This window comes from Coregonus clupeaformis, chromosome 19 (assembly GCF_020615455.1).
Source record: "Coregonus clupeaformis isolate EN_2021a chromosome 19, ASM2061545v1, whole genome shotgun sequence".
Classification (NCBI taxonomy): Eukaryota; Metazoa; Chordata; class Actinopteri; order Salmoniformes; family Salmonidae; genus Coregonus; species Coregonus clupeaformis.
This window is the reverse complement of record NC_059210.1, coordinates 14,134,253-14,160,732: the sequence shown is the minus strand read 5'-3', so window position 1 is coordinate 14,160,732 and position 26,480 is coordinate 14,134,253. Positions and strand designations below refer to the sequence as shown.

Below are 26,480 nucleotides of genomic sequence, written 5' to 3'. Positions count from 1 at the left end.
TATTGTTTATTAAATCATCTTTGAGAACTAACAAACACCAAAATAAAAGCTAGACAGTCAGACAGAATTGAAAATTCGCAAAACAATGAATTTAGCAGTATTGATTTCGTTATTATGTTTGAGCAAAATAACACAGCATTTGCCATGGCAAAATGCATAGAATTTATGGAAATTAGCTTTAAAAACGGCTACATTGTACCTCAGATCCATGCAAGAATATGTAGAATCGATGCAAATTAGCTGCAACGTTTTATCTCAGCTCAAATGGCTTAAATGCAAAAATTTCTCTACACCGCCATAATGGGGGCCTCTAAAATGGGCCGACAGGCCGATTGCCACACCCACTATCTAAGCCCCTTTTTGATCAAGAAAAAACCCTGACGTGATTATTAATTCAGTAGTATACTTTTCTCTACTGTATTATATGATGGTGTGTGTGTGGTGCAAGGTTATTATTAGTGCTGAGTGATTAACATAATGTTTTGATTTATTGGTTTTTAAACAACTAATTTTTACATTGACATTTTAGTCATTTAGCAGACGCTCTTATCCAGAGTGACTTACAGTTAGTGAGTCATACATTTTCATAATGACCTACATTGATTCAATTATTTGAATTCCATTTCATTTTTTTCTGTGAGCTCAATGTGCAGCTTCTGTAGAGATACATCAGAACAAGCCTGAACTGTGCGATGTAGTAGGGAGTTGTAGTTTCCAAAAGGCCAATATTCTACATTGTTTTCTGTGCTAAACTTACTAATGAACTACAATGACCATAATCCATTTTGCGCCCGTTTAAACTTGTCCTGTCTGGGAGGAGCAGACACGGAGACTGAGAGAAGAGAGATCGCACTATTGAGAGGGATAGAAAGCAGTTGCTTAGCGAGCCTGAAAATACATGATCTAAGTGATTGATAGTTGGTATTCAGCAGTCATAAAAGTATACCTTATTTACTTTGAAGAACTACTAAAATAGTGATTTTGTCAGACAGCATAGGCAGCAGCTCTATAGAGATGAAATTATGACTTGGAATTAAATAATAAAGTCATCAAATAAAACAAATATTTTATTCAAGTAAAGTAATATTAATAAGTAATAAGCAGTAATGGGCAGTCACTACCATCATGGGGCATTTATTAAAGATGCACTATGCAGAAATAGATCCGGCATTTCCTGGTTGCTAAAATTCTAATAGTTTGCCTAATTTCAGTTTATCTGACAAATTAAGCAAGTATTGTGCATAGTCTAAACTGCTGTCAAATATATTTTCCATAACTGAAAATATTGTATTTTAGGTTTACAAAACCTAAAGTAAAAGACGCAAAAACTAAACTTAAGAACAGGAAGCATAGAAATAGTGCACAGAGAACCGAACTACCGCTTCATAGACTTGCTTCCAATGACAATGGCAGATCTATTACTCACATTTCTATGTGACTTTGGTTGGGTCGCCCAAAGAGTTACATATTGCAGCATTAATTGTTTTATTCAGTGTTGTTGCAACATTTAACCCAGTAGTATCTAACAATTCACAACAATACACACAAATCTAAAAGTAAAATAATGTAATTAAGAAATATATAAAATATTAGGACGAGCATCATTGACTAAAATACAGTTGAATAGAATTCAGTATATACATATGAAATGAGTAAAGCAGTATGTAAACATTATTGAAGTGACCAGTGATTCCATGTCTATGTATATGGGGCAGCAGCCTCTAAGGTGCAGGGTTGAGTAACCGGGTGGAGGTTGGCTAGTGATGGCTATTTAACAGTCTGATGGCCTTGAGATAGAAGCTGTTTTTCAGTCTCTCGGTCCCAGCTTTGATGTACCTGTACTGACCTCGCCTTCTGGATGGTAGCGGGGTGAACAGGCAGTGGCTTGGGTGTTGATGTCCTTGATTATCTTTTTGGCCTTCCTGTGACGTCGGGTGCTGTAGGTGTCCTGGAAGGCAGGCAGTGTGCCCCTGGTGATGCGTTGGGAAGACCGCACCACCCTCTGGACAGCCCTGCGGTTGCGGGCGGTGCAGTTGCCGTACCAGGCGGTGACACAGCCCGACAGGATGCTCTCAATTATGCATTTGTAAAGGTTTGTGAGGGTCTTAGGGGCCAAGCCAAATTTCTTCAGCCTCATGAGGTTGAAAAGGCGCTGTTGCACCTTCTTGACCACACTGTCTGTGTGGGTGGACCATTTCAGATTGTCAGTGTACGCCGAGGAACTTGAAGCTTGAAACAGTTCTGCTTGGATGCATATTTTATGTGGTTGAAATACCATCAGCTTTTATGATGCTGATAAAGATACCACCTCTACAGACGGTATCTAACTGAGCATTCACATTCTCTCAAGATGCTGAAAGATATCATATTTCTACACTCTTATTTCCATGTCAAAATGTAGCCCACATTTGGTGTATCATTTTAGGCTACTGCAAGAAATGATTAATTCTGCAGGAGTTAATATTAAGACTATGTGAGAGGTTATACACCAACAGTCAGTGTCCAGATTTCAGTTTCCATTTATCTGAACAGTAGGCTACAGTTCCCTTGAACTTCCCTATTTGAAGTCCCCGTCTTGTGACTTTCGAATTTGTATAGCGCCTCACAATCATCACACATAACATAGCCGGCACTGCTATGATACTCTTTTACCACTTCACCAAATCTTTCCCAAACATTAGACTACCGTTCTGGCCCTCCCTTCTCTTTATTTTCAACTCTCCTTTCATAGGTTTTCTCTTATTGAATTAAACTCCGACATTGTCCTTTTTGCCTGCGTGGATTGACTTGAACTTTTTCTACCCGTTCCCAAAAGCATTTGGCAATTGGCGTGTAGGCTATTTGGCACGCGTACAGTTATGCCCTAAAGCTTAGGCTTACTCACTAATGCCAGATAGCCTAAAATAATGAAATAAAAACCTCAATGTAGTCTATAGATATAAATTGCACAAGAGTTATAAACTACCAGTCAAACGTTTGGACACACCTACTCATTCTTCAAATAGCCACCCTTTGCCTTGATGACATCTTTGCACACTGTGATGTCACGAGAGGCTGTGTCCTGGAGGGACGTTACATCCCCCTGAGGTGGCTGCAAACCCAGACAGCTATGGCTCCATCTGCTGGTATGGTCGGGAACTCCACCCCTCTATGGCCAATCTTCCCACGCAGCTGAAACAAATGAGGAGCTGATGAGCTGAAGGTTTGGGAAGGGAAGAGACACACTGAGGGAGTGTGTGGGGGGTGAAGAGACACAGTCTCCAAGCTGGGCTCTCTGGAGGACAAGAGTGCTGCACGTCCACTTCCATGAGGAATATAAGGATTTGGAGATACTTACCTTTGGGAAATACTCACCTTTGGATATATGCACCTGTGGAAATACGTGTGGGACATTTGGAAGGACGTTTTGCTGGGTTGGCCACTAGCTGCAACGTGGAAGACAGTAAGACTGGGGAAAAGTTATTTGAGGAGGGAGAGTTATGATTTTGGATGTGGAAGAGACATCCCTGAACTGTTAACCCTTAAGAGCCACCAGAGAACAGTATTGTGTTATACTTTCGTTAGTTTCCCAAGACCTTTAATAAAATCCTTGTTTTGGTTGAACCTGGTCTCCTTGCACTACTTGAGCAATCCCGCTGAAAGCTGTGTAGCCTCTCGTGACATCACAACACACTTGGCATTCTCTCAACCAGCTTCATGAGTTAGTCACCTTGAACAAATCAAAATATATTTTATATTTGAGATTCTTCAAATAGCCACCCCTTGCCTTGACGACAGCTTTGCACACTCTTGGCATTCTCTCACCTGGAATACATTTCAATTAAAAGGTGTACCTTCTTAAAAGTTAATTTGTGGCTACCGAAGACAGCCCTATTTGGTAAAAGACCAAGTCCATATTATGGCAAGGACAGCTCAAATAAGCAAAGAGAAACAACATGGTCAGTCAATGCAGAACATTTCAAGAACTTTGAAAGTTTCTTCAAGTGCAGTCACAAAAACCATCAATTGCTATGATGAAACTGGCTCTCATGAGGACCGCCACAGGAATGGAAGACCCAGAGTTACCTCTGCTGCAGAGGATAAGTTCATTAGAGTTACCAGCCTCAGAAATTGCAGCCCAAATAAATGCTTCACAGAGTTGAAGTCACAGACACATCTCAACATCAACTGTTCAGAGTGGACTGTGTGAATCCGGCCTTCATGGTCGAATTGCTGCAAAGAAACCACTACTAAAGGACACCAATAATAAGAAGAGACCTGCTTGGGCCAAGAAACACGAGCAATGGACATTAGACCGGTGGAAATCTGTCCTTTGGTCTGGAGTCCAAATTTGAGATTTTTGGTTCCAACCGCCGTGTCTTTTTGAGACGCCGTGTGGGTGAACGGATTATCTCTGCATGTGTAGTTCCCACCGTAAAGCATGGAGGAGGAGGTGTTATGATGTGGGGGTGCTTTGCTGGTGACACTGTCTGTGATTTATTTACAATTCAAGGCCCACTTAACCAGCATGGCTACCACAGCATTCTGCAGCAATACGCCATCCCATCTGGTTTGGGCATAGTGGGACTATCATTTGTTTTTCAAGTAGGTGTGTCCAAACTTTTGGACTGGTACTGTACATTTGCACAGGTGCTTCACGCTGCTACAATATGGTAGCTACTGGACCAAAACAGAGGAGAAGTTTAGCCTTGCACTTCAATACTCCTGGATGTTGCGGAAATTGACCCACTACTACGGTTTACTTTGTACATCAATGTCATTTCACTTAGTCTACCTTTAAACCTAACCTAACCTAACACTGTATAACAGCCCCAAAAACACAAACTATACAACACATAAATGTCTCCTAGCCTCCCAAGCATAGGCTACTTTCGGTCCCTAACACTAAAACAAAACAATATAAAAACTAAATAAACTTAAACTAAATAAAAACTAGTAAAGTGGATCTGAAAACTAACTGAAACTAAACTGAATTTCAAATAAAAATCTTAAAACGAATAGAAATAAAAACTAATATAAAAACAAAACTATAATAACCTTTGAATGATTAGTAGTAGATTAGCGATATAATATAATTATCAGAGTGCATAGGCCTACGTAGGATATTATGTGAATATGAGTATGTGTGTATTTAGGGGGCTATACTGGGTGTTTATGTAATAATCAAGGGTGTTCATGATGTGTGTATTAGTAGTGGGTCTACATGTAACATGCCTACTTGCTGTCATGTCAGACAGACAGCCCCAACTGGCATTTGAATATAGGACTGGAGTGAGCTAGCAGCATTAGGATTAGGCCTAGCTCTGTGAATGAGAGAGAAAGGGAGAATGAGAGAGAGGGGGTGAAAGAGGGAGAAAGAAGAGTTTTGGCCTCGTCTCCTTTGTCCCTCACACATGGTGGCTCCTTCTCTTCCCTCGCCAAAACCAATATACCACGGCTAAGGGCTGTTCTTAAGCATGACGCAACACGGAGTGCCTGGATACAGCCTTTAGCCATGGTATACCACAAACCCCCGAGGTGCCTTACTGCTTTTATAAAACTGGTTACCAACATAATTAGAGTAGTAAAAATAAATGTTTTGTCATACCCTTAATATACGGTCTGATATACCACGGCTGTCAGCCAATCAGCATTCAGGGCTCGAACCACCCAGTTTATAATCTGCTAAAATGTCAGCTTTTCCCTCATAGCTCATCTCACTAGAACAACCAATAATCTGATCTAGGATCAGTTTATCTATGAGTGGGTTCCTAATCAGTGCTAGTGTAAACAATATTGAACCATAACTATCATCTAAAATACTAAACTAATCCAGAGCCTGTGCGAGGAGACAATAAATGACGTCAATTTTCAGCAAGGTGAATCTAGAGGAAGAACAGGCCTTGGATTTGAAAAAAGCATTCTGTTTGGAACCAGTCCAGTAAGACCTGATTCAAGAGGAAACCATTAACTTAGACACAACCAATGTGGCGTACTGCAAAAAATTCAACTTTTCAGGGAAATTAGGAACCAATATACACAAGCAGTCAGGAAAGCAAAGGCTAGCTTTTTCAAACAGAAATTTGCATCCTGTAGCACTAACTCCAAAAAGTTTTGGGACACTGTAAAGTCCATGGAGAATAAGAGCACTTCCTCCCATCTGCCCACTGCACTGAGGCTAGGAAACACTATCACCACCGATAAATCTACAATAATCGAGAATTTCAACAAGCATTTTGCTACGGCTGGCCATGCTTTCCACCTGGCTACCACTACCCCGGCCACCAACTCTGCACCCTCCGCTGCAACTTGCCCATGCCCCCCCGCTTCTCCTTCACACAAATTCAGACAGCTGATGTTCTGAAAGAGCTGCAAAATCTGGACCCCTACAAATCAGCTGGGCTAGACAATCTGGACCCTTTCTTTCTAAAACTAGCCGCCGAAATTGTCGCAACCCCTATTACTAGTCTGTTCAACCTCTCTTTCGTAACGTCTGAGATCCCCAGAGATTGGAAAGCTGCCGCGGTCATCCCCCTCTTCAAAGGGGGGTGACACTCTAGATCCAAACTGCTACAGACCTATATCCATCCTGCCCTGCCTTTCGAAAGTATTTGAAAGCCAAGTTAACAAACAGATCACCGACCATTTCGAATACCACCGTACCTTCTCCGCTATGCAATCCGGTTTCCGAGCTGGTCATGGGTGCACTTCAGCCACGCTCAAGGTCCTAAACGATATTATAACCGCGATTGATAATAGACAGTACTGTGCAGCCGTCTTCATCGACCTGGCCAAGGCTTTCGACTCTGTCAACCACCGCATTCTTATTGGCAGACTAAATAGCCTTGGTTTCTCAAATGACTGCCTCGCCTGGTTCACCAACTACTTCTCAGATTGAGTTCAGTGTGTCAAATCGGAGGGCCTGTTGTCTGGACCTATGGCAGTCTCTATGGGGGTGCCACAGGGTTCAATTCTTGGGCCGACACTTTTCTCCGTGTATATCAATGATGTCGCTCTTGCTGCTGGTGACTCTCAGATCCACCTCTACGCAGACGACACCATTTTGTATACATCTGGCCCTTCATTGGACACTGTGTTAACAAACCTCCAAACGAGCTTCAATGTCATACAACACTCCTTCAGTAGCCTCCAACTGCTCTTAAACACTAGTAAAACTAAATGCATGCTCTTCAATCGAACGCTGCTGGCACCCGCCCACCCGACTAGAATCACCACTCTCGACGGGTCTGACCTAGAGTATGTGAACAACTACAAATACCTAGGTGTCTGGTTAGACTGTAAACTCTCCTTCCAGACTCACATTAAGAATCTCCAATCCAAAGTTAAATCTAGAATTGGCTTCCTATTTCGCAACAAAGCCTCCTTCACTCATGCTGCCAAACATGCCCTCGTAAAACTGACTATCCTACCGATCCTTGACTTCGGCGATGTCATTTACAAAATAGCCTCCAACACTCTACTCAGCAAATTGGATGTAGTCTATCACAGTGCCATCCGTTTTGTCTCCAAAGCCCCATACACTACCCACCACTGTGACCTGTACGCTCTTGTTGGCTGGTCCTCACTACATGTTCGTCGTCAAACCCACTGGCTCCAGGCCATCTATAAATCACTGCTAGGCAAATCCCCGCCTTATCTTAGCTCATTGGTCACCATAGCAGCACCCACCCGTAGTCTGCGCTCCAGCAGGTATATCTCACTGGTCATTCCCAAAGCCAACACCTCCTTTGGCCGCCATTCCTTCCAGTTCTCTGCTGCCAATGACTGGAACGAATTGCAAAAATCTCTGAAGCTGGAGACACTTATCTCCCTCACTAACTTTAAGCATCAGTTGTCAGAGCACCTTACCGATCACTGCACCTGTACACAGCCCATCTGAAATTAGCCCACCCAACTACCTCATCCCTATATTGTTATTTATTTTGCTCTTTTGCACCCCAGTATCTCTATTTGCACATAATGTCTTGCACATCTAGCATTCCAGTGTTAATACTAATTGTAATTAATTTGCACTATAGCCTATTTATTGCCTTACCTCCATAACTTGCTACATTTGCACACACTGTATATATATTTTCTGTTGTATTTTTGACTTTGTTTTTTTTTACCCCATATGTAACTCTGTGTTGTTGTTTTTATCGCACTGCTTTGCTTTATCTTGGCCAGGTCGCAGTTGTAAATGAGAACTTGTTCTCAACTGGCTTACCTGGTTAAATAAAGGTGAAAAAATAAATAAATAAATAAAGCATTCAGCGGATGTGAAAGTGCTGAGGGGCCTTGTCCTTTTCTATGGCTCAACTGAAGAGTTATGAGAGAAGTTGTTGTTTTCAGCAGAGTAGATAGAGCCCTTAAAAGTATTCAATCCTTCATTGGATTAGAACAGGAGATAATTTTTCTAAATGGCCAATCGCCATGCACCACGACCTTCAGGATGCCGACCCATTGTCATGGCGACCACAAGGGCCAGGTGAGGTGGATGAGGGATTAGTTATAAATGGCAGCAAGGCATCAACTGTACTTCGCAGTAGTCAGATGAGCCAAATTCAGAAATAGCCCTCCCTCTTTTGCAGAATCGTTCTAGCAGAGGAATCAATCATATATAATAATCACATTCATGAGGCACTTACCTCAAAACAATGCCCCCCCATCTCATCTACACCCCCCCTACCCCACCCCCGCCCGAATGGGAACAAGTACCACCCAAGCAAGCTAGGCTTCTCCTCTGGGTTGCTAGGCAACTGAAAATAAGTGTGAGAGGAGTGTGGCCATCCTTGAGCAAGAGAAAGAGAGAAACAACAAGAGAGAGAAAGGAGAGAGATAAATAAAGAGAGCGAGCGAGAAAGAAAGAGAACAAAAGAGAGAAATAAATAATATCCATAATTTTATGTGCTGAACCTTCCAGAAGCAGGTACATAGGAGAAGCAAGAGAGGGTGAACAATGTGCAAAGAAAGAGGTCAATTGAACTGCCATATTGCAAGAACAAAGGTTCCCACTTCACTTGCAGTAGATGTTCAATTGTGCAAAACAAGTGCCCTTTTTTTCTGTAAGCTTCATTAGTCAGTGTCTTACTTTACTTGAGCGTTCACTTTCATTTTACACAAGGCGAACAAAGCATTTAGAGCAGTTGAACAATAACTAAGAGGTCTAGGTAGCCTATAGAAAGGAACAATGTGTTGTGTAGGTTAGATACGTGTAGATGAGTGTCTGTTCGTAAGCTCTTTAATGAGAGTGTGTGTATGTTGGTGTGCCTGTATGTGTGTGTGTGTGTGACAGAATTGGATGTTTCCCATCCAGTATGCAGTCTAGACAACAACTCATGGCAGCATTTGACAACCAGCCATTCATTATTATTTTTTTCTTTCTTTCTTTTTTTCCTTTCAGGCTCGAGCCGGAAGAACGATGCGCCCAGAAAGGAAGGTCAGCAAGGCCTTGATTACCTACATGGGGTCACCATTCAAATGCAGCAGCAGCATTCCGATAACTGGGTCAGTGCTACTGAGGCTATGATGTTGCTGACACCTAGTGGCCACAGGGAAGATGGCAGCTTATTTTCTTCAGAAGGGAAGGCTACTCGGTGTTAGTGGTTTAAAGTCTTATCGGACTTGTTGCAGGTATTTAGTGGACCTTTTTCACTACGAGGCCGTGGGGTTCTCTCATTTGGGCAAGTCTGTCCTCCCTCCTGTGTGACGCCAAAACCGATAAGTGGTCGCGGAGTGTGAAGGCAAACGTAAAGTAGGCAAACGGAAGACGGTCCTCCCATCCTAGATAGCCTCATTTTGGCTAGGAAGCACAAGCGTATCCTACCACGGAGTTTTGATATCTGCTACACCCCCTTTTGAATCAGCTGTTGTACTGTCGGAGGAGAAAATGACACAATTAAAAACAATGCTACTTTATCGTTTTATCTATAAAATGTCTTGCACAACTTCATTTGTTTTGAGCACTTTATACATATATTTTGAGATCCACCCCTGTACACGTCATTTGCCTAATGATGCCTGACTGGAGAAGGACCATCTAATTTCAAGCAAGCAGATTTCATGTTACTGAATGTATCCAGAGTATTTTCTGATCTTGTTTTCAACAAATGTACAGTAAATGTAAAATGCACATAAAATCAACAGTTTAATGTTTCGATTCAGTCGTGTCAGGTGAACTGTTGTGTTCTCAACTTTGGTCTAATAATTTCCCCATAATCTCCAAACTGCTCCCTTTCAATTGCTACCATGCTTATATACAGTGGTGTGAAAAAGTGTTTGCCCCCTTCCTGATTTCTTATTTGTTTGCCACACTTAAATGTTTCAGATCATCAAACAAATGTAAATATTAGTCAAAGATAACACAAGTAAACACAAAATGCAGCTTTGAAATGAAGGTTGTTACATTTTACATTTTAGTCATTTAGCAGACGCTCTTATCCAGAGCGACTTACAGGAGCAATTAGGGTTAAGTGCCTTGCTCAAGGGCACATCGACAGATTTTTCACCTAGTCAGCTCGGGGATTAGAACCAGCGACCTTTCGGTTACTGGCACAACGCTCTTAACCACTAAGCTACCTGCCGCCCATTGTTATTATTAAGGGAAAACAAAATCCAAACCCACATGGCCCTGTGTGAAAAAGTGATTGCCCCCTACAACCTAATAACTGGTTGGGCCACCCTTAGCAGCAACAACTGCAATCAAGCGTTTGCGATAACTTGCAATGAGTCTTTTACAGCGCTGTGGAGGAATTTTGGCCCACTCATCTTCGCAGAATTGTTGTAATTCAGCCACATTTGAGGGTTTGAGCATGAACTGCATTTTTAAGGTCATGCCACAGCATCTCAATAGGATTCAGGTCAGGACTTTGACTAGGCCACTCCAAAGTCTTCATTTTGTTTTTCTTCAGCCATTCAGAGGTGGACTTTGGATCATTGTCCTGCTGCAGAACCCAAGTTCGCTTCAGCTTGAGGTCACAAACAGATGGCCGGACATTCTTCTTCAGGATTTTTTGGTAGACAGCAGAATTCATGGTTCCATTTATCACAGCAAGTCTTCCAGGTCCTGAAGCAGCAAAACAGGCCCAGACCATCACACTACCACCACCATATTTTACTGTTGGTATGATGTTCTTTTTCTGAAATGCGGTGTTACTTTTACGCAAGATGTAATGGGACACACACCTTCCAAAAAGTTCAACTTTTGTCTCATCAGTCCACAGAGTATTTTCCCAAAGGTCTTGGGGATCATCAAGTGTTTTCTGGCAAAAATGAGACGAGCCTTAAACCACTGCTGAGCAAAAAGTACATTTCGTCTTGGAACTCTGCCATGCAGGCCATTTTTGCCCAGTCTCTTTCTTATGGTGGAGTCATGAACACTGACCTTAACTGAGGCAAGTGAGCCCTGCAGCTCTTTGGATGTTGTTGTGGGGTTTTTTGTGACCTCTTGGATGAGTCGTCGCTGCGCTCTTGGGGTAATTTTGGTCGGCCGGCCACAGATGGGAAGGTTCACCACTGTTCCATGTTTTCGCCATTTGTGGATAATGGCTCTCACTGTGGTTCGCTGGAGTCCCAAAGCTTTAGAAATGGCTTTATAACCTTTTCCAGACTGATGGATCACAATTACATTTACATTTTAGTCATTTAGCAGACGCTCTTATCCAGAGCGACTTACAGTTAGTGAATGCATACATGTTTTTTGTTTTGTTTTTTTCATACTGGCGAAACAAACCCACATCCCTGCCGGCCAATCCCTCCCCTACCTTGGACGACGCTGGACCAATTGTGCGCCGCCCATGGGTCTCCCGGTCGCGGCCGGCTGCAACAGAGCCTGGACTCGAACCAGGATCTCTAGTGGCATAGCTAGCACTGCAATGCAGTGCCTTAGACCACTGAGCCACTCGGGAGTCTGAATTACTTTCTTTCTCATTTGTTCCTGAATTTCTTTGGATCTTGGCATGATGTCTAGCTTTTGAGGATCTTTTGGTCTACTTCACTTTGTCAGGCAGGTCCTATTTAAGTGATTCCTTGATTGAGAACAGGTGTGGCAGTAATCAGGCCTGGGTGTGGCTAGAGGAATTGAACTCAGGTGTGATAAACCACAGTTGAGTTGTGTTATAACAGGGGGGGCAAACACTTTTTCACACAGGGCCATGTAGGTTTGGATTTAGTTTTCCCTTAATAATAACAACCTTCATTTCAAAACTGCATTTTGTGTTTACTTGTGTTATCTTTGACTAATATTGAAATTAGTTTGATGATCTGAAACGTTTAAGTGTGGCAAACAAATAACAAATCAGGAAGGGGGCAAGCACTTTTTCACACCACTGTGTGTGTGTGTGTTATATATATATATATATATATATATATATGCTTTTCTTTTTCATATTTATTCTGTAAGAAACATTTCAAATGAGCCCTATCCATATGGCAATTCCCACAAGTGTAAAGGGTTACCCTCATAGGTAACAGGACTTGCTAGTTTCCACTACATTGCACTGTTTTCTTCATCAAGTCCTCTGAGGTTCAGCTGTTATTAGGGAGAAAATGTGGAAAGGAAACAAAACTATTGAGATACAGCACACAAGTTAGAGAAATGTCTGAGGAACCATCCTTTGAATAAGAAGCCTACATGAAAGCCAGATACTTTTTGAGGAGTGAGACATTTCGAAAGCTGTGCCTTCCACATTCCTTTTGAGGAAATAAAGTGAGGGACTCTGTAGTTTGATGGCAGTGCAAACAAATGTTGAGTGACTCGATCTCACCTGTCAGTCATTTCTAAGGCAGACACACTGCTATCTGCCTGGCACCAAACACTGATCCCATTCCAGAGACAGCGAGTGCAGCGGCAACTGCATACAGCCCTGAGGAATACCAAGCCCTCCAACCCAGATGAGGGGTAGAATTCTATACACATGGCTACATGGAATATGAAATGCCAAATAGACTTAATGGAGAACAAGGAGAATGAATGCTCAAAAATCTACTGCACAAAACAAATGGATGGGCAATAAATAGCCTACAATTGCAGTTACTAGAAGCTTGGTAACTAAGGCAAATTCACCAGCTGTGCATCTGAGCCTACAGGCCTAGCACGCGAGGCAAGGCTAAGTAGCATTCAGCACTTGCTTGCGTCCTAAAATCACCACATAAAAATCCTCTAATATAAAAAATGTGGTCAACAGAAACAAAATGAACAGATCTCTGAAAACCTCAAAATATTCTACATCCAATTATAGCATTGCCATAGCGGGAATACTAACCTTGACCTACAAATACCAATTGTTGGAAATGACACAGGAATGCAGGGAGACGCCATCCTTCCTCAGCCTATTCAAAATGTATTTTGAATTTGCAGCTTGCTGGTCAAACAGGCTATATCCTACCTTTAGACTACATCAATGTTGATCAAAACAGTTAAATAGGCTAGATTGCAGTGTTGCTCAGTAAAACAATAGGTCTACAGTACCGTATATGGAACGGTATCAAACATATGGAAATGACGTTTGACTCCGTCCCTTTTATTCCATTCCATCCATTACAATGAGCCTGTCCTCCTATAGCTCCTCCTACCAGCCTCCACTGGTCTACAGAATACTAGGTTACAGACAAAAGTGAACTATTCCCTGCTCTCAGTCTGGCATGCGATGACATCACATACAAAAAATCATCCTACTCAAATATTTGGTCAACAGAAATAAGGAAAACATTTCTGTTCTCCATCTACTATAGGGATGTCATCATGAAAATACTAAGCTGTAGACCACAAATCAATAATTTTAGATACAACCGAAAATGTACGTTAAAGTTCACTGCCAGAAAAGTCAAAACAATTTCGCTGGCATGCGCGGCAATAAAGCTGCATTTTAAATATTTTGGATCCATTTGGGTCTGATACAGAACTCGGATCCGAATCGGATGTTGATTTTCCAAAAAATGACCGGGTCCTGTCGGGGTCAGGTAGGAATTTAACGGATACAATTCGGTTCGGATCTCAATTTTGGGATCCAAGAAGACCTCTACTGAGTGGTCATTCTCCCAAATGATTTTTCTAATCTAACACGCCATGACCTCTGACCCTGATCATGTTATAGGCCTGTGCAACCTTAACAGACTAAGTCTTATTTAACTGGGACTCTGGCTAGCAGTAGCACCTGTACAGAGTGCACTTGTGCTGATGCTAGCACTCTCTTGACCCTTAGCTTACTTGGTCAGATCCCTCCTGTCCAAGCAGCTCTGGCAACTCGAGGACAGCTCTGTTTTAGGAGCACTGAGGGACACTAGACGTTCTCCCAGGGCATGAGGCCCCAAAACAACATCCAACGTTGCTGACTTGACATTTTCAGATTGGTGCCTATTGAAAGCAGAGATTTTAAGGTGAACTAGAGCAAAGGGTTGAGCAGGGCAGCCTGCCCTGTCAAAGGTAGGGCAAACATTGCTTTCTGTGCTCATGTTACTGAGACTGCACACAAGTTCTAAATTAAGGCCCCCATTCCAGTTGGATCTAGCTATGCTATCGTGTGTGTGTGTGTGTGTGTGTGTGTGTGTGTAACATAGCACTCTGGTACCTTACATGAGTCAAATGTAATGGAGTCTGTTGCCCATGTTGTAAATGGTTACTGTTCATATAAGGATTTGTACATTGCCAGACATGACCACCTTGTCGACCTGATAGCCAGCGATGTAGTCTCACCACACACATCAATAAACATTCTTGTGTAAGAGGAAGCTGGTTTGATGTCGATGATGATGCGTTTTCCTGTGCCAAATACACCAGATGTTGTTGTTGTGGGGGAGGCCAGATGGAGGTGCTCATTTTGGAAGTAGGCTGCTCATTTGACGGCTACATGGAGCAGGCCTTTGCTGACAAGCTTCTTAAATACCAGCCCCTCATAGCACGCTTGGACAGCCGTAGGTGCAAGCTGGTGGCGCTGATATTTGGTAGTCTTGGCAACGTACACAGGCTTGCAGTGCATGGCCTCCAGATTGCAGGCCTGCCAAAAACTAGGGCAAAGCAGTTGGCTAGGTATTGCTCGGTTTCAGCTGTCTTGGGCAGCCTAGCTGTTTGGAGAATGAGGTGCTTTCTGTACACTTGAGTGTCTTGCGTACAGGGACCTTTGAAATGTTTGGATCCTTTTTCAATGTAAATTTGATTGCTGGATTCAAATCAATTATTTAAAATGTGTGTGTGTGCGTGCAGTCATCGGAGGGCCAGTATTGAGGACCTATAGCACAGTGCCCTCTCACACACAAGGGACATTAGTATATCCACCAGGATGACACTGCTACTGGAGTCGCCAGGCTAGGAGAAGAGATAACATGGAATCTTAGGCTAGGCCTAGATGGAGCCAATACTTTGGGCTATAAAATGTTTGAAAGCATGAGCAGGGTTCTCCCCAAAGAATGTAAGAGTGGCTGCGCCACTATGTAATTTAAAAAAAACTTTATTTGTTATCACTTAAGGCTCTAAATTGCAGGAAATTGTGGTTTCAGGTGTTCAAAAACACAACGATCTGAGTCCAAAGGGAGTGCCCCCCTTGCAGCACCACCTTGTTAAAAAAACCCTGGGGATAACCCTGATGAGTGTAGGTAGACATATGAGCAGAGTTCTACCACTTGTTAGGAGCCATGGCAAGCAGAGTTCTACAATCTTGCCACAAAATAATGGCCCAAGTATAAATCCCTTTATGCTTCAACTATGGGAGATTTACAGTTGCTCTAATGACTCTACTGTGTGATGTCCTATGGCAAAGTGTTTGAGTGCCATTGCCATTAAGGGCTTACCATTTCCCCACTGCTCCAAATGTTCTTCAAATCACTCCTCCTGCTCGCTAGGTATAAGACTTCTTAAACCCTTCTCTATTCTTCTTTCCAACACTTTGAAGGTTTACATTCTACATATTTTAAGGTTTTGAAGCCAGGTTTACTTGACTTACAGTACCAGTCAAAAGTTTGGACACACCTACTAATTCCAGGGTTTTTCTTTATTTTTACTATTTTCTACATTGTAGAATAATAGTGAAGACATCAAAACTATGAAATAACACATATGGAATCATGTAGTAACCAATTTTTTTTTTAAACAAATCAAAATATATTTTATATTTGAGATTCTTCAAATAGCCACCCTTTGCCTTCATGACAGCTCTGCACACTCTTGGCATTCTCTCAACCAGCTTCACCTGTAATGCTTTTCCAACAGTCTTGAAGAAGGAGTTCCCACATATGCTGAGCACTTGTTGGCTGCTTTTCCTTCACTCTGCGGTCCGACTCATCCCAAACCATCTCAATTGGGTTGAGGTCGGGGGATTGTGGAGGCCAGGTCATCTGATGCAGCACTCCATCACTATCCTTCTTGGTAAAATAGCCCTTACACAGCCTGGAGGTGTGTTGGGTCATTGTCCTGTTGAAAAACAAATGATAGTCCCACTAAGCCCAAACCAGATGGGATGGCGTATCGCTGCAGAATGCTGTGGTAGCCATGCTGGTTAAGTGTGCCTTGAATTCTAAATAAATCACAGACAGTGTCACCACCAAAGCACCCCCACACCATAACACCTCCTCCTCCATGCTTTACGGTGGGAAATACACATGCAGAGATCATCGGTGTACCCACACCACATCTCACAAAGACACGGCGGTTGGAACCAAAAATCTCCAATTTGGACTCCAGACCAAAGGACACATTTCCACCGGTCTATTGTCCATTGCTCGTGTTTCTTGGCCCAAGCAAGTCTCTTCTTATTATTGGTGTCCTTTAGTAGTGGTTTCTTTGCAGCATTTCGACCATGAAGGCCTGATTCACACAGTCTCCTCTGAACAGTTGATGTTGAGATGTGTCTGTTACTTGAACTCTGTGAAGCATTTATTTGGGCTGCAATTTCTGAGGCTGGTAACTCTAATGAACTTATCCTCTGCAGCAGAGGTAACTCTGGGTCTTCCATTCCTGTGGCGGTCCTCATGAGAGCCAGATTCATCATAGCGCTTAATGGTGTTTGCAACTGCACTTGAAGAAACTTTCAAAGTTCTTGAAATGTTCCGTATTGACTGACCTTCATGTCTTAAAGTAATGATGGACTGTTGTTTCTCTTTGCTTATTTGAGCTGTTCTTGCCATAATATGCTTGGTCTTTTACCAAAAAGGGCTATCTTCTTTATACCGCCCCTACCTTGTCACAACACAACTGATGGCTCAAATGCATTAAGGAAAGAAATTCCACAAATGAACTTTTAAGGAGGCACACCTGTTAATTGAAATGCATTCCAGGTGACTACCTCATGAAGCTGGTTGAAAGAATGCCAAGTGTGTGCAAAGATGTCATCAAGGCAAAGGGTGGCTATTTGAAGAATCTGAAATATATTTTGATTTGTTTAACACTTTTTTGGTTACTACATGATCCATATGTGTTATTTAATAGTTTTGATATCTTCACTATTATTCTACAATGTAAAAAATAGTACAAATAAAGAAAAACCCTTGAATGAGTAGGTGTGTCCAAACATTTGACTGGTAGTGTGTGTATATATATATATATATATATATATATATATATATATATATTACACACTGAACAAAAATATAAACACGACATGCAACAATTTCAACGATTTTACTGAGTTACAGTTCATACAAGGAAATCAATCAATTGAAATAAATTAATTATGCCCTAATCTATGGATTTCACATGATTAGGCAGGGGCGCACCCACCTGGAGGAGCCAGGCCCAGCCAATCAGAAAGAGTTATTCCCCCCCAAAAGGGCTTTATTACAGACAGAAATACTCCTCAGTTTCATCAGCTGTCCGGGTGGCTGGTCTCAGATGATCCCGCAGGTGAAGAAGCCAGATGTGGAGGTCCTAGGCTGGCGTGGTTAAACGTGGTCTGCAGTTCTGAGGTCGGTTGGACGTACTGCCAAATTCTCTAAAACGACGTTGGAGGCGGCTTATGGTAGAGAAATGAACATGACATTATTTGGCAACAGCTCTGGTGGACATTCCTGCAGTCAGCATGCCAATTGCAGACTCCCTCAAAACTTGAGACATCTGTGGCATTGTGTTGTGTGCAGTGGCGGCTCCTGAAAAAATTCTCAGGGGGGGCAATTTTTCTGATGATTTAGGTGACCTACACACATTTTAAAAAAGATATGTCCAGCAACAACATGAAGACAGGGGCAGCATATAAGTCAATACCAGAAGCATTTATTGACTGATCTCAAAAGTGTTGGCTTACCAGGGTTGGTGGAGCCCTCAGTTTCATCTTTGCCTCGCAAAGCTAACTCAAACACTCCGCAAAACTTCACACACTGGATTAGCCGGCTGAGGATGTGGCGGTTCTTGCTAATGTCGTAGTAAATATATTTGTTATAGTGAATATGGAATATGATATGTTGAGTAAAATGTTGTGCTAAGATCTATTTAGGTCAGGAGCTGGTTATAAGTTCTGTTCCTATCCAATAACAATGGACAAAAGGGTCCTATCTTGTCAGCCTTGTCAGTTTCAGTTCTCCAGTAAACTTGTGATTATCAACACTAACCTCATCGTTGTGGCGGCGGACAGCTAGCCTGTATCCCTCATCCAGTTGAGTGGGAATGTTCACTCTCCCCAAAGCAGACAATCTCAAACAGCTATCCATGTGGGTCTTTGACAACTCATGTTTCTTAATCTTTCCTGAAAGATGGTGCATGTCCGTTACACACCAGTCGCTGTCCAAGCGGTGCTGTCTGCCGTGCCGCCTTCAGGGTGAAAGAGTAAGCAGGGGGTAGCAGAAGACTGCATTAGCTACATCGCAGCCTGCTAGCCAGGTTTTTCGTTCGTACCAATTTTTTGGAAAATCCTCGGGTGTAGGACTTCCCCCCTTTAGTAGAAACCTGTTGAATTATTAAATTTGGTCTGGGAGGTCCTAATTGTTTCGTTGCCAATTTATCTTCATTTGTTCGGCCGACAAAAGGAACTTCTTTCAAAGACACAATCGAGTTGCACTGAAGCCTAGCCATTTTGACAGTAATAGTGAATTGATTGACGCTGCTACCCGCTCTTTTCTTAGTTACGTTCATGGTTACGTTACGTATGACGAAAGCGCGTAAGTGCAAGCCCTCAGAAACCCATAGAGATTGTATTGAAAGCTCTGATATTTGAAAAAAATTGATTTTACATGGGAGTCTATGACAGACTTCTGGGCGATTTTCAACCTGACTGAAATCGCCCCAAAAGGGGGGGCATTTGAAGCACGACTTTAGCCTGATTGGACATTTAGTGGCACTGTGGCAGATCAGACGTCTAGATTACAACACTGATAACTACTGTTGCCGTGATATAATTGATTAGAAAAAAAATCCCTTCCTTTTCCCGTTTGGCAGTGCGTCGCCCATATCGCCCTATTGAACACACCGCCCCTGGTTGTGTGGCAAAACTGCACATTTTAAAGTGGCCTTTTATTGTCCCCAGCACAAGGTGCACCTGTGTAATGATCATGCTGTTTAATCAGCTTCTTGATATGCCACACCTGTCAAGTGGATGGATTATCTTGGCAAAGGAGAAATGCTCACTAACAGGGATGTAAACAAATGTGTGCCCAACATTTTAGAGAAATAAGCTTTTTGTGAGTATGGAACATTTCTGGAATATTTTATTTCAGCTCATGAAACATGGGACCAACCCTTTACATGTTGTGTTTATATTTTTGTTCAGTGCATATTACGCACATACATCAGAATACAAAAACACAGTCATGGTAAGCACAAATAAATACCCAATCAATACTTTAAATTGCCCTAACAGCACCAGAACATCCAGATGAAATGTATTTAGAATTTTCAGCAATACGGTGCATTAAAACTAAAAGCAGATGAACCTAGCTTGGTGGAGACACTAGGAACCTCAAGAGTTATCTAATCCTGTAACAGGTTATTTTAATTTAATTTTAATTTATTTTTTATTTAACTAGGCAAGTCAGTTAAGAACAAATTCTTATTTACAATGACAGCCTACACCGGCCAAACCCGGACGACGCTGGGCCAATTGTGCGCCGCCCTATGGGACTCCCAATCACGGCCGGTTGTGATACAGCCTGGAATCAACAGCAAAGATAAGACAGAATTTTATGAAGTAGGGCCTTGTAAACAAAAGGGAGTAATGTAGAGATCTACGGGTCTTTAGCGAAGTCCAGCCAACCTTTTGATACAGGATACATTGATGAGTATCAAAACTGTCGCCTGTAACAAAAAGAAGGGCACTATGGTAGAATGCATCCAAAGGTTTAAACGTAGTAGCAGCTGCACTTTGATAAATAATATCACCATATTCAAGAAAATATAAAAAGGTTGACTGAATAATCTAATTCCAACTGCTTAAAGGCACGATCTGTTCCTGTAGAAAAAGCCAACTTTAAATCTTAGCTTCTTAACCAGCTCATCTATATGTTTTTTAAACTTCAAATCCATATAAATCCAAATGCCTAAGTATTTATATGCAGGAACACATTCGATTGGAGAACCATCTAATGAGTGAACATGTAGTTAATCTGAAACATTCTTACGAGACTTTTAAAACAATGTATTTCGTTTTTCCCATATTAAAGCACAAGTTATTTAAAGCACATTTTTTACAGATTGACCAATGGTGTTTATATAAATAATGAAGAGAACAGGTCCCAGAATTGACCCATGGTACACCTTTATGTACTTCAAGAAATTGAGACTTAACTCCATCCATCATGATGGCCTGAGTTCTGTCACTAAGATAATCATGAAACCAAGAACAGGCGTCAGAGCTCAGGCCTATCGAGGACAACTTATTCAATAAAATAGCATGATCAACAGTATCAAAAGCTTTTGAAGGTCCACAAACAAAGCAGCACATTTCATTTGTGTCTAAAGCATTGACAAGATCATTAACAACTAAAGTGGTTGCTGTAATAGTGCTATGTCCAGGCCTATACGCGGGTCCGGTCTCGAGACCACATATTGAATGTCTCGGTCTTCTCGGTGTCGGATACAAGGACTGACCATCCATGAGATCCAAATAATAATAATAATAATAATAATATGCCATTTAGCAGACGCTTTTATCCAAAGCGACTTACAGTCGTGCGTGCATACATTTTTTTGTGTATGGGTGGTCCCGGGGATCGAACCCACTACCTTGGCGTTACAAGCGCCGTGCTCTACCAGCTGAGCTACAGAGGACCACAAATGATAGTTTAAACATGTTTTGAGGCTATACAGTGTTTAAAAAATATATACAGTGGGGAGAACAAGTATTTGATACACTGCCGATTTTGCAGGTTTTCCTACTTACAAAGCATGTAGAGGTCTGTAATTTTTATCATAGGTACACTTCAACTGTGAGAGACAGAATCTAATCAAAAATCGAGAAAATCACATTGTATGATTTTTAAGTAATTAATTTGCTTTTTATTGCATGACATAAGTATTTGATCACCTACCAACAAGTAAGAATTCCGGCTCTCACAGACCTGTTAGTTTTTCTTTAAGAAGCCCTCCTGTTCTCCACTCATTACCTGTATTAACTGCACCCGTTTGAACTCGTTACCTGTATAAAAGACACCTGTCCACACACTCAATCAAACAGACTCCAACCTCTCCACAATGGCCAAGACCAGAGCGCTGCGTAAGGACATCAGGGTTAAAATTGTAGACCTGCACAAGGCTGGGATGGGCTACAGGACAATAGGCAAGCAGCTTGGTGAGAAGGCAACAACTATTGGCGCAATTATTAGAAAATGGAAGAAGTTCAAGATGACGGTCAATCACCCTCGGTCTGGGGCTCCATGCAAGATCTCACCTCGTGGGGCATCAATGATCATGAGGAAGGTGAGGGATCAGCCCAGAACTACACGGCAGGACCTGGTCAATGACCTGAAGAGAGCTGGGACCACAGTCTCAAAGAAAACCATTAGTAACACACTACACCGTCATGGATTAAAATCCTGCAGCGCACGCAAGGTCCCCCCTGCTCAAGCCAGCGCATGTCCAGGCCCGTCTGAAGTTTGCCAATGACCATCTGGATGATCCAGAGGAGGAATGGGAGAAGGTCATGTGGTCTGATGAGACAAAAATAGAGCTTTTTGGTCTAAACTCCACTCGCCGTGTTTGGAGGAAGAAGAAGGATGAGTACAACCCCAAGAACACCATCCCAACCGTGAAGCATGGAGGTGGAAAAATCATTCTTTGGGGATGCTTTTCTGCAAAGGGGACAGGACGACTGCACCGTATTGAGGGGAGGATGGAAGGGGCCATGTATCGCGAGATCTTGGCCAACAACCTCCTTCCCTCAGTAAGAGCATTGAAGATGGGTCGTGGCTGGGTCTTCCAGCATGACAACGACCCGAAACACACAGCCAGGGCAACTAAGGAGTGGCTCCGTAAGAAGCATCTCAAGGTCCTGGAGTGGCCTAGCCAGTCTCCAGACCTGAACCCAATAGACAATCTTTGGAGGGAGCTGAAAGTCCGTATTGCCCAGCGACAGCCCCGAAACCTGAAGGATCTGGAGAAGGTCTGTATGGAGGAGTGGGCCAAAATCCCTGCTGCAGTGTGTGCAAACCTGGTCAAGACCTACAGGAAACGTATGATCTCTGTAATTGCAAACAAAGGTTTCAGTACCAAATATTAAGTTCTGCTTTTCTGATGTATCAAATACTTATGTCATGCAACAAAAAGCAAATTAATTACTTAAAAATCATACAATGTGATTTTCTGGATTTTTGTTTTAGATTCCGTCTCTCACAGTTGAAGTGTACCTATGATAAAAATTACAGACCTCTACATGCTTTGTAAGTAGGAAAACCTGCAAAATCGGCAGTGTATCAAATACTTGTTCTCCCCACTGTATATATTGTTTACAAACAAAGTAGTAAAGCAAGCTAATATTTTGGGTTCTGATGGGGTGCGACAGTTGAACTAAGCTCATGAGGCATTTCTAAGTTATATTTTCAGGCTGATTTATTTTACATTCAAAATACATTTCTATATCTACACATATGGGATATCATGGATGGTCAGTCCTTGTAGGCCATCCATAGCTCTGTCCATGAGTTTAAGAGTGGTTACATTTCTCCAGCCCCATCCCTCAACTGTTTACCAAATCAGTGGCGGGGTGCCCTTTTATTGTTCGAACTGAAGATTGCCCCATTGAAGAGGACAGTGTTGTTTCTACACTTTTCTTCACAATCAGACACACCAAATCATGCATAGTTGAGTCAAGCATATTTTCTCATCCACTTTCATGGCTTGAACTGAACTCCCTTCATATCCACTCTATTGCGCTACTCTTCTTCTATGGTCCACTGCTGCCCACCACTGACATCTAGCTCCCAGGGAAATGCCCAGAGACATTTTTTTATGAGGGGAGGAAAGGAGAACTCCAAAAGTTGTATGTAATAGTAATACCATAGATAATGAGGAACATACCATAGACAAGGTTGATGAGGAAGAGGAACTAAAAAAGGAGCGATGTAAGAACAAGAGAGGATGTTGTTGAGCCACAGCTCAAGAAGAGGACAGGCATATCAGACTGTAGGACTAACTTCTATCCAACACAGGAGGTTGGTGATACCTTAATTGGGGAGGACGGGCTCGTGTTAATGGTTGGAGCAGAATAAGTGTTATGGTATCAAACACATGGTTTCTATGTGTTTGATGCCATTCCATTTGCTCTGTTCCAGCCATTATTATGAGCCATCCTCCCCTCAGCAGCCTCCACTGCTATCCAAGATAGAAAGGTCACGTTATTACCATAAGTTAATGGTTGGCCCACGTATTGGATTTACAGAGGAGAAAAAGAAAGTAGGCTAATGTACTGAAACTGCTAGTAAACTGTACATCGTATTTGTTTTCATGTAATAGGCCTAGTCTCACTCGAGGACTGGGTTATTAACATTGCTGTGGATGGGTTGCGATGCAAAAAAAGATGACCTACGCATTGAGGCACTGCTGCCACCCATATGTTAACACACCTTCAGCTCGGCCCTAGTCCCTTTAAAGCAAGGTAGTCAAACTCATTCCATGGAGGGCCTAGTGTCTGCAGGTTTTTGGTTTTTCCTTTCAATTAAGCCCTAGACAACCAGGTGAGGGGAGTTCCTTACTAATTAGTGACCTTAATTAATCAATCAAGTACAAGGGAGGAGCGAAAACCTGCAGACACTCGGCCCTCCGTGGAATGAGTTTGACACACACACTCGCTTTAAAGGGATACTGTGAGATTCTGGCATCTCATTGCCCAAGACAGTTGGGTGTCCACCCCAAAGTGCTGCATGTCATGTGCATGACTCAGAAATCAAGTGTTGCTTTGAAATGACACTCACCTGTCTTGAGTAATGAGAGAAGACAAAGATACTCTAAGATGGCGGCTTATACATTGTTGGATTACTTCATGGAGCCATTTTTTTTTATTTAATAGAGTATTTTCTAAATTCAAACATTCCCCCTGCAACTAGCCATCAGAGTTTAGAAGACATGGGGACTTCCAAATCGAGAACTAAGAAAGTATCTCCATGTAAAGGTCAGTCGAAAACCTGCTGCTTACGGCTATATAGCAGCCTGTCACAGCTAATGATGAACCATTTGATGACATTGGCTAACAACTTGGCTGCATTCAGTACGAAAAAAAGCGTACTGCAATTAAATGGAAACGGTGAGGTTCTGAACGACCAGTTGCCCTTTAAATACGTCACTGATTGGGCAAGTTCGTTTTACATAGCCGGTGCCCCGCGTGGGTGGAGACTTCACTTAAGGACCAATGGAATGGTCTAAAATGTTTTATCGAACTGAACGCACCCCTGGTGATTTTATGCTAAATGTGTCCCTCAGCTAGTTTGTCCTTTTTTTTTTCACTACTGTCTCATTCACTTCTCACCCCCCACAGTTGTAAATGTATATTTCTATTATTGTCTCATTCACTTCACTTTTTATTTATTTTACTTTTTCATTTGACCTGCACTGTTGGAGCACTGCGCATAAGATGCGTCCCTGTACATGTGACTAATAATCTATCTATCTATCTATCTATATATCTATCCATCCCATCTAAACGTTGCCTGGCTCTCCACTCTTCAGCCAGCCAGCTGGCCCACTGAAAGAGCACATTCTTCCATCTGTTCCTCACCACGCTCCACACTGCCACAGAAGAGAGACTAGCTGCTGTTCCCAAGGAACCACAATCAAATGCCAACTTTGACATTAAAACTATTAAAATCATGAGTAAGCTGGCTATCACTCAAGAGAACAATGACTTATTCTGACCTTCTACCAAGTGGTTGTTGAGCCTTTACTGAAATCATAAATGGCATCCAAAAAATACATTAGCCATGTCACCAGTTACATATGTGAGTAAACACTAAGCATTTCATAATCATATAACGAGCCAGCTACCCACATTCAGACATCTTATATTTCAATGTTATGCCCCTATTTGATACAGACTGTTGTTCTATTAGGACAGCTAGCTACAAACACTATAAAACACAGTTACTGTTCCAAATATGAGATATTCCTTCTACTCTGTTTAGTCCTGTAGTGGCTTTACTAACTGGGTTTAGGAAAATTACAAAGCAACAATGAATTAAACTGCAAAGTTATCATACAATCTGGCTGCATGCATGTAGTAGCTAGCTAGTAAAGAAAGACCATTACATTTGGAACATGGCTTTGCTAGTTAGCTAAACTAGCTAGCAAAGTTAGCACCACAATATGGAAACTTTAGTGTCCACATACTCAGTCAATACATACACAAAAACGAACAGGTTGAATTGCCTTACCTTGAAATTAGTTATTTGAAAGCCAGTTAAAACACTATCAGTTGCATTTTCTTTCTAAATTACTCAAACTAGCTAGCCTAACAAGCTAGAGAAGAAAAATACATATATAGCCAAATATATTTATAATTTTCTCGTCGTTCTATCTGTGATATAGCTATATCTGTCTAGCGAGACTGTAGACGTGTCTGCTAGCATGCACACACTAGCTAGCAAGCAAGCAAGTACATAAAACTTTGAAGTCATTCAAAATACACGTTGATGCAAGAGTTATCTCACCTTCCGTCAGATTGTCGCTGTATCTCAATGGCACTCTTAAAATGTAAACCAAAAATAGCATCACAAAGAACCAGACTGTCCAGAAGTATGTCCAAGACCAGGCGATGGGGGACTTGAGTTGCTCTAAGCCTGTCCCATTTTCAACCATGATACTCTGGTTCTCTAAAATTCTCAGTGTATTCTGGGACTATAATACCATGCCCTGTTTTTACTGTATGATAATGTTTATAGCTATTGTTCAATACTTTGAAAATATTAAAACATTATTTATTTGATAACACAAAAACACATATTTTTTAAATTGTATTAATATTGGTCAAAAAACCATACATTGTTTATGTATATTTTATGCATACCACCGGCTGATTACCTGACATGATGAAAATTAAATCAGACTGCGTTCAGAGTAAATACACTTTTAGAATGAAGTCAGGGCTCCTCCCCCTCATAAAGTA

General features: G+C 41.9%; 1 protein-coding gene across 5 annotated transcripts in view; it reads right to left on the bottom strand.

Annotated features, from left to right (window-relative positions):
* The window catches only part of LOC121531681 (suppressor of tumorigenicity 7 protein homolog), a 71,880-nt gene extending 45,655 nt beyond the window's left edge, over positions 1 to 26,225 (bottom strand). For 2 of the 5 annotated variants that reach the window (XM_041837049.2, XM_041837051.2), the window contains exon 1: positions 26,026 to 26,225. In XM_041837049.2, the coding sequence (XP_041692983.1) occupies positions 26,026 to 26,173 (148 nt within the window). In that variant the 5' untranslated portion in view covers positions 26,174 to 26,225. Of the gene's footprint in view, positions 1 to 25,749; positions 25,769 to 26,025 lie in introns of those variants that run through there. The other 3 variants (XM_041837052.2, XM_041837053.2, XM_041837055.2) reach the window with 2 other exon arrangements.
* Positions 26,226 to 26,480: the final 255 nt, after the last annotated feature.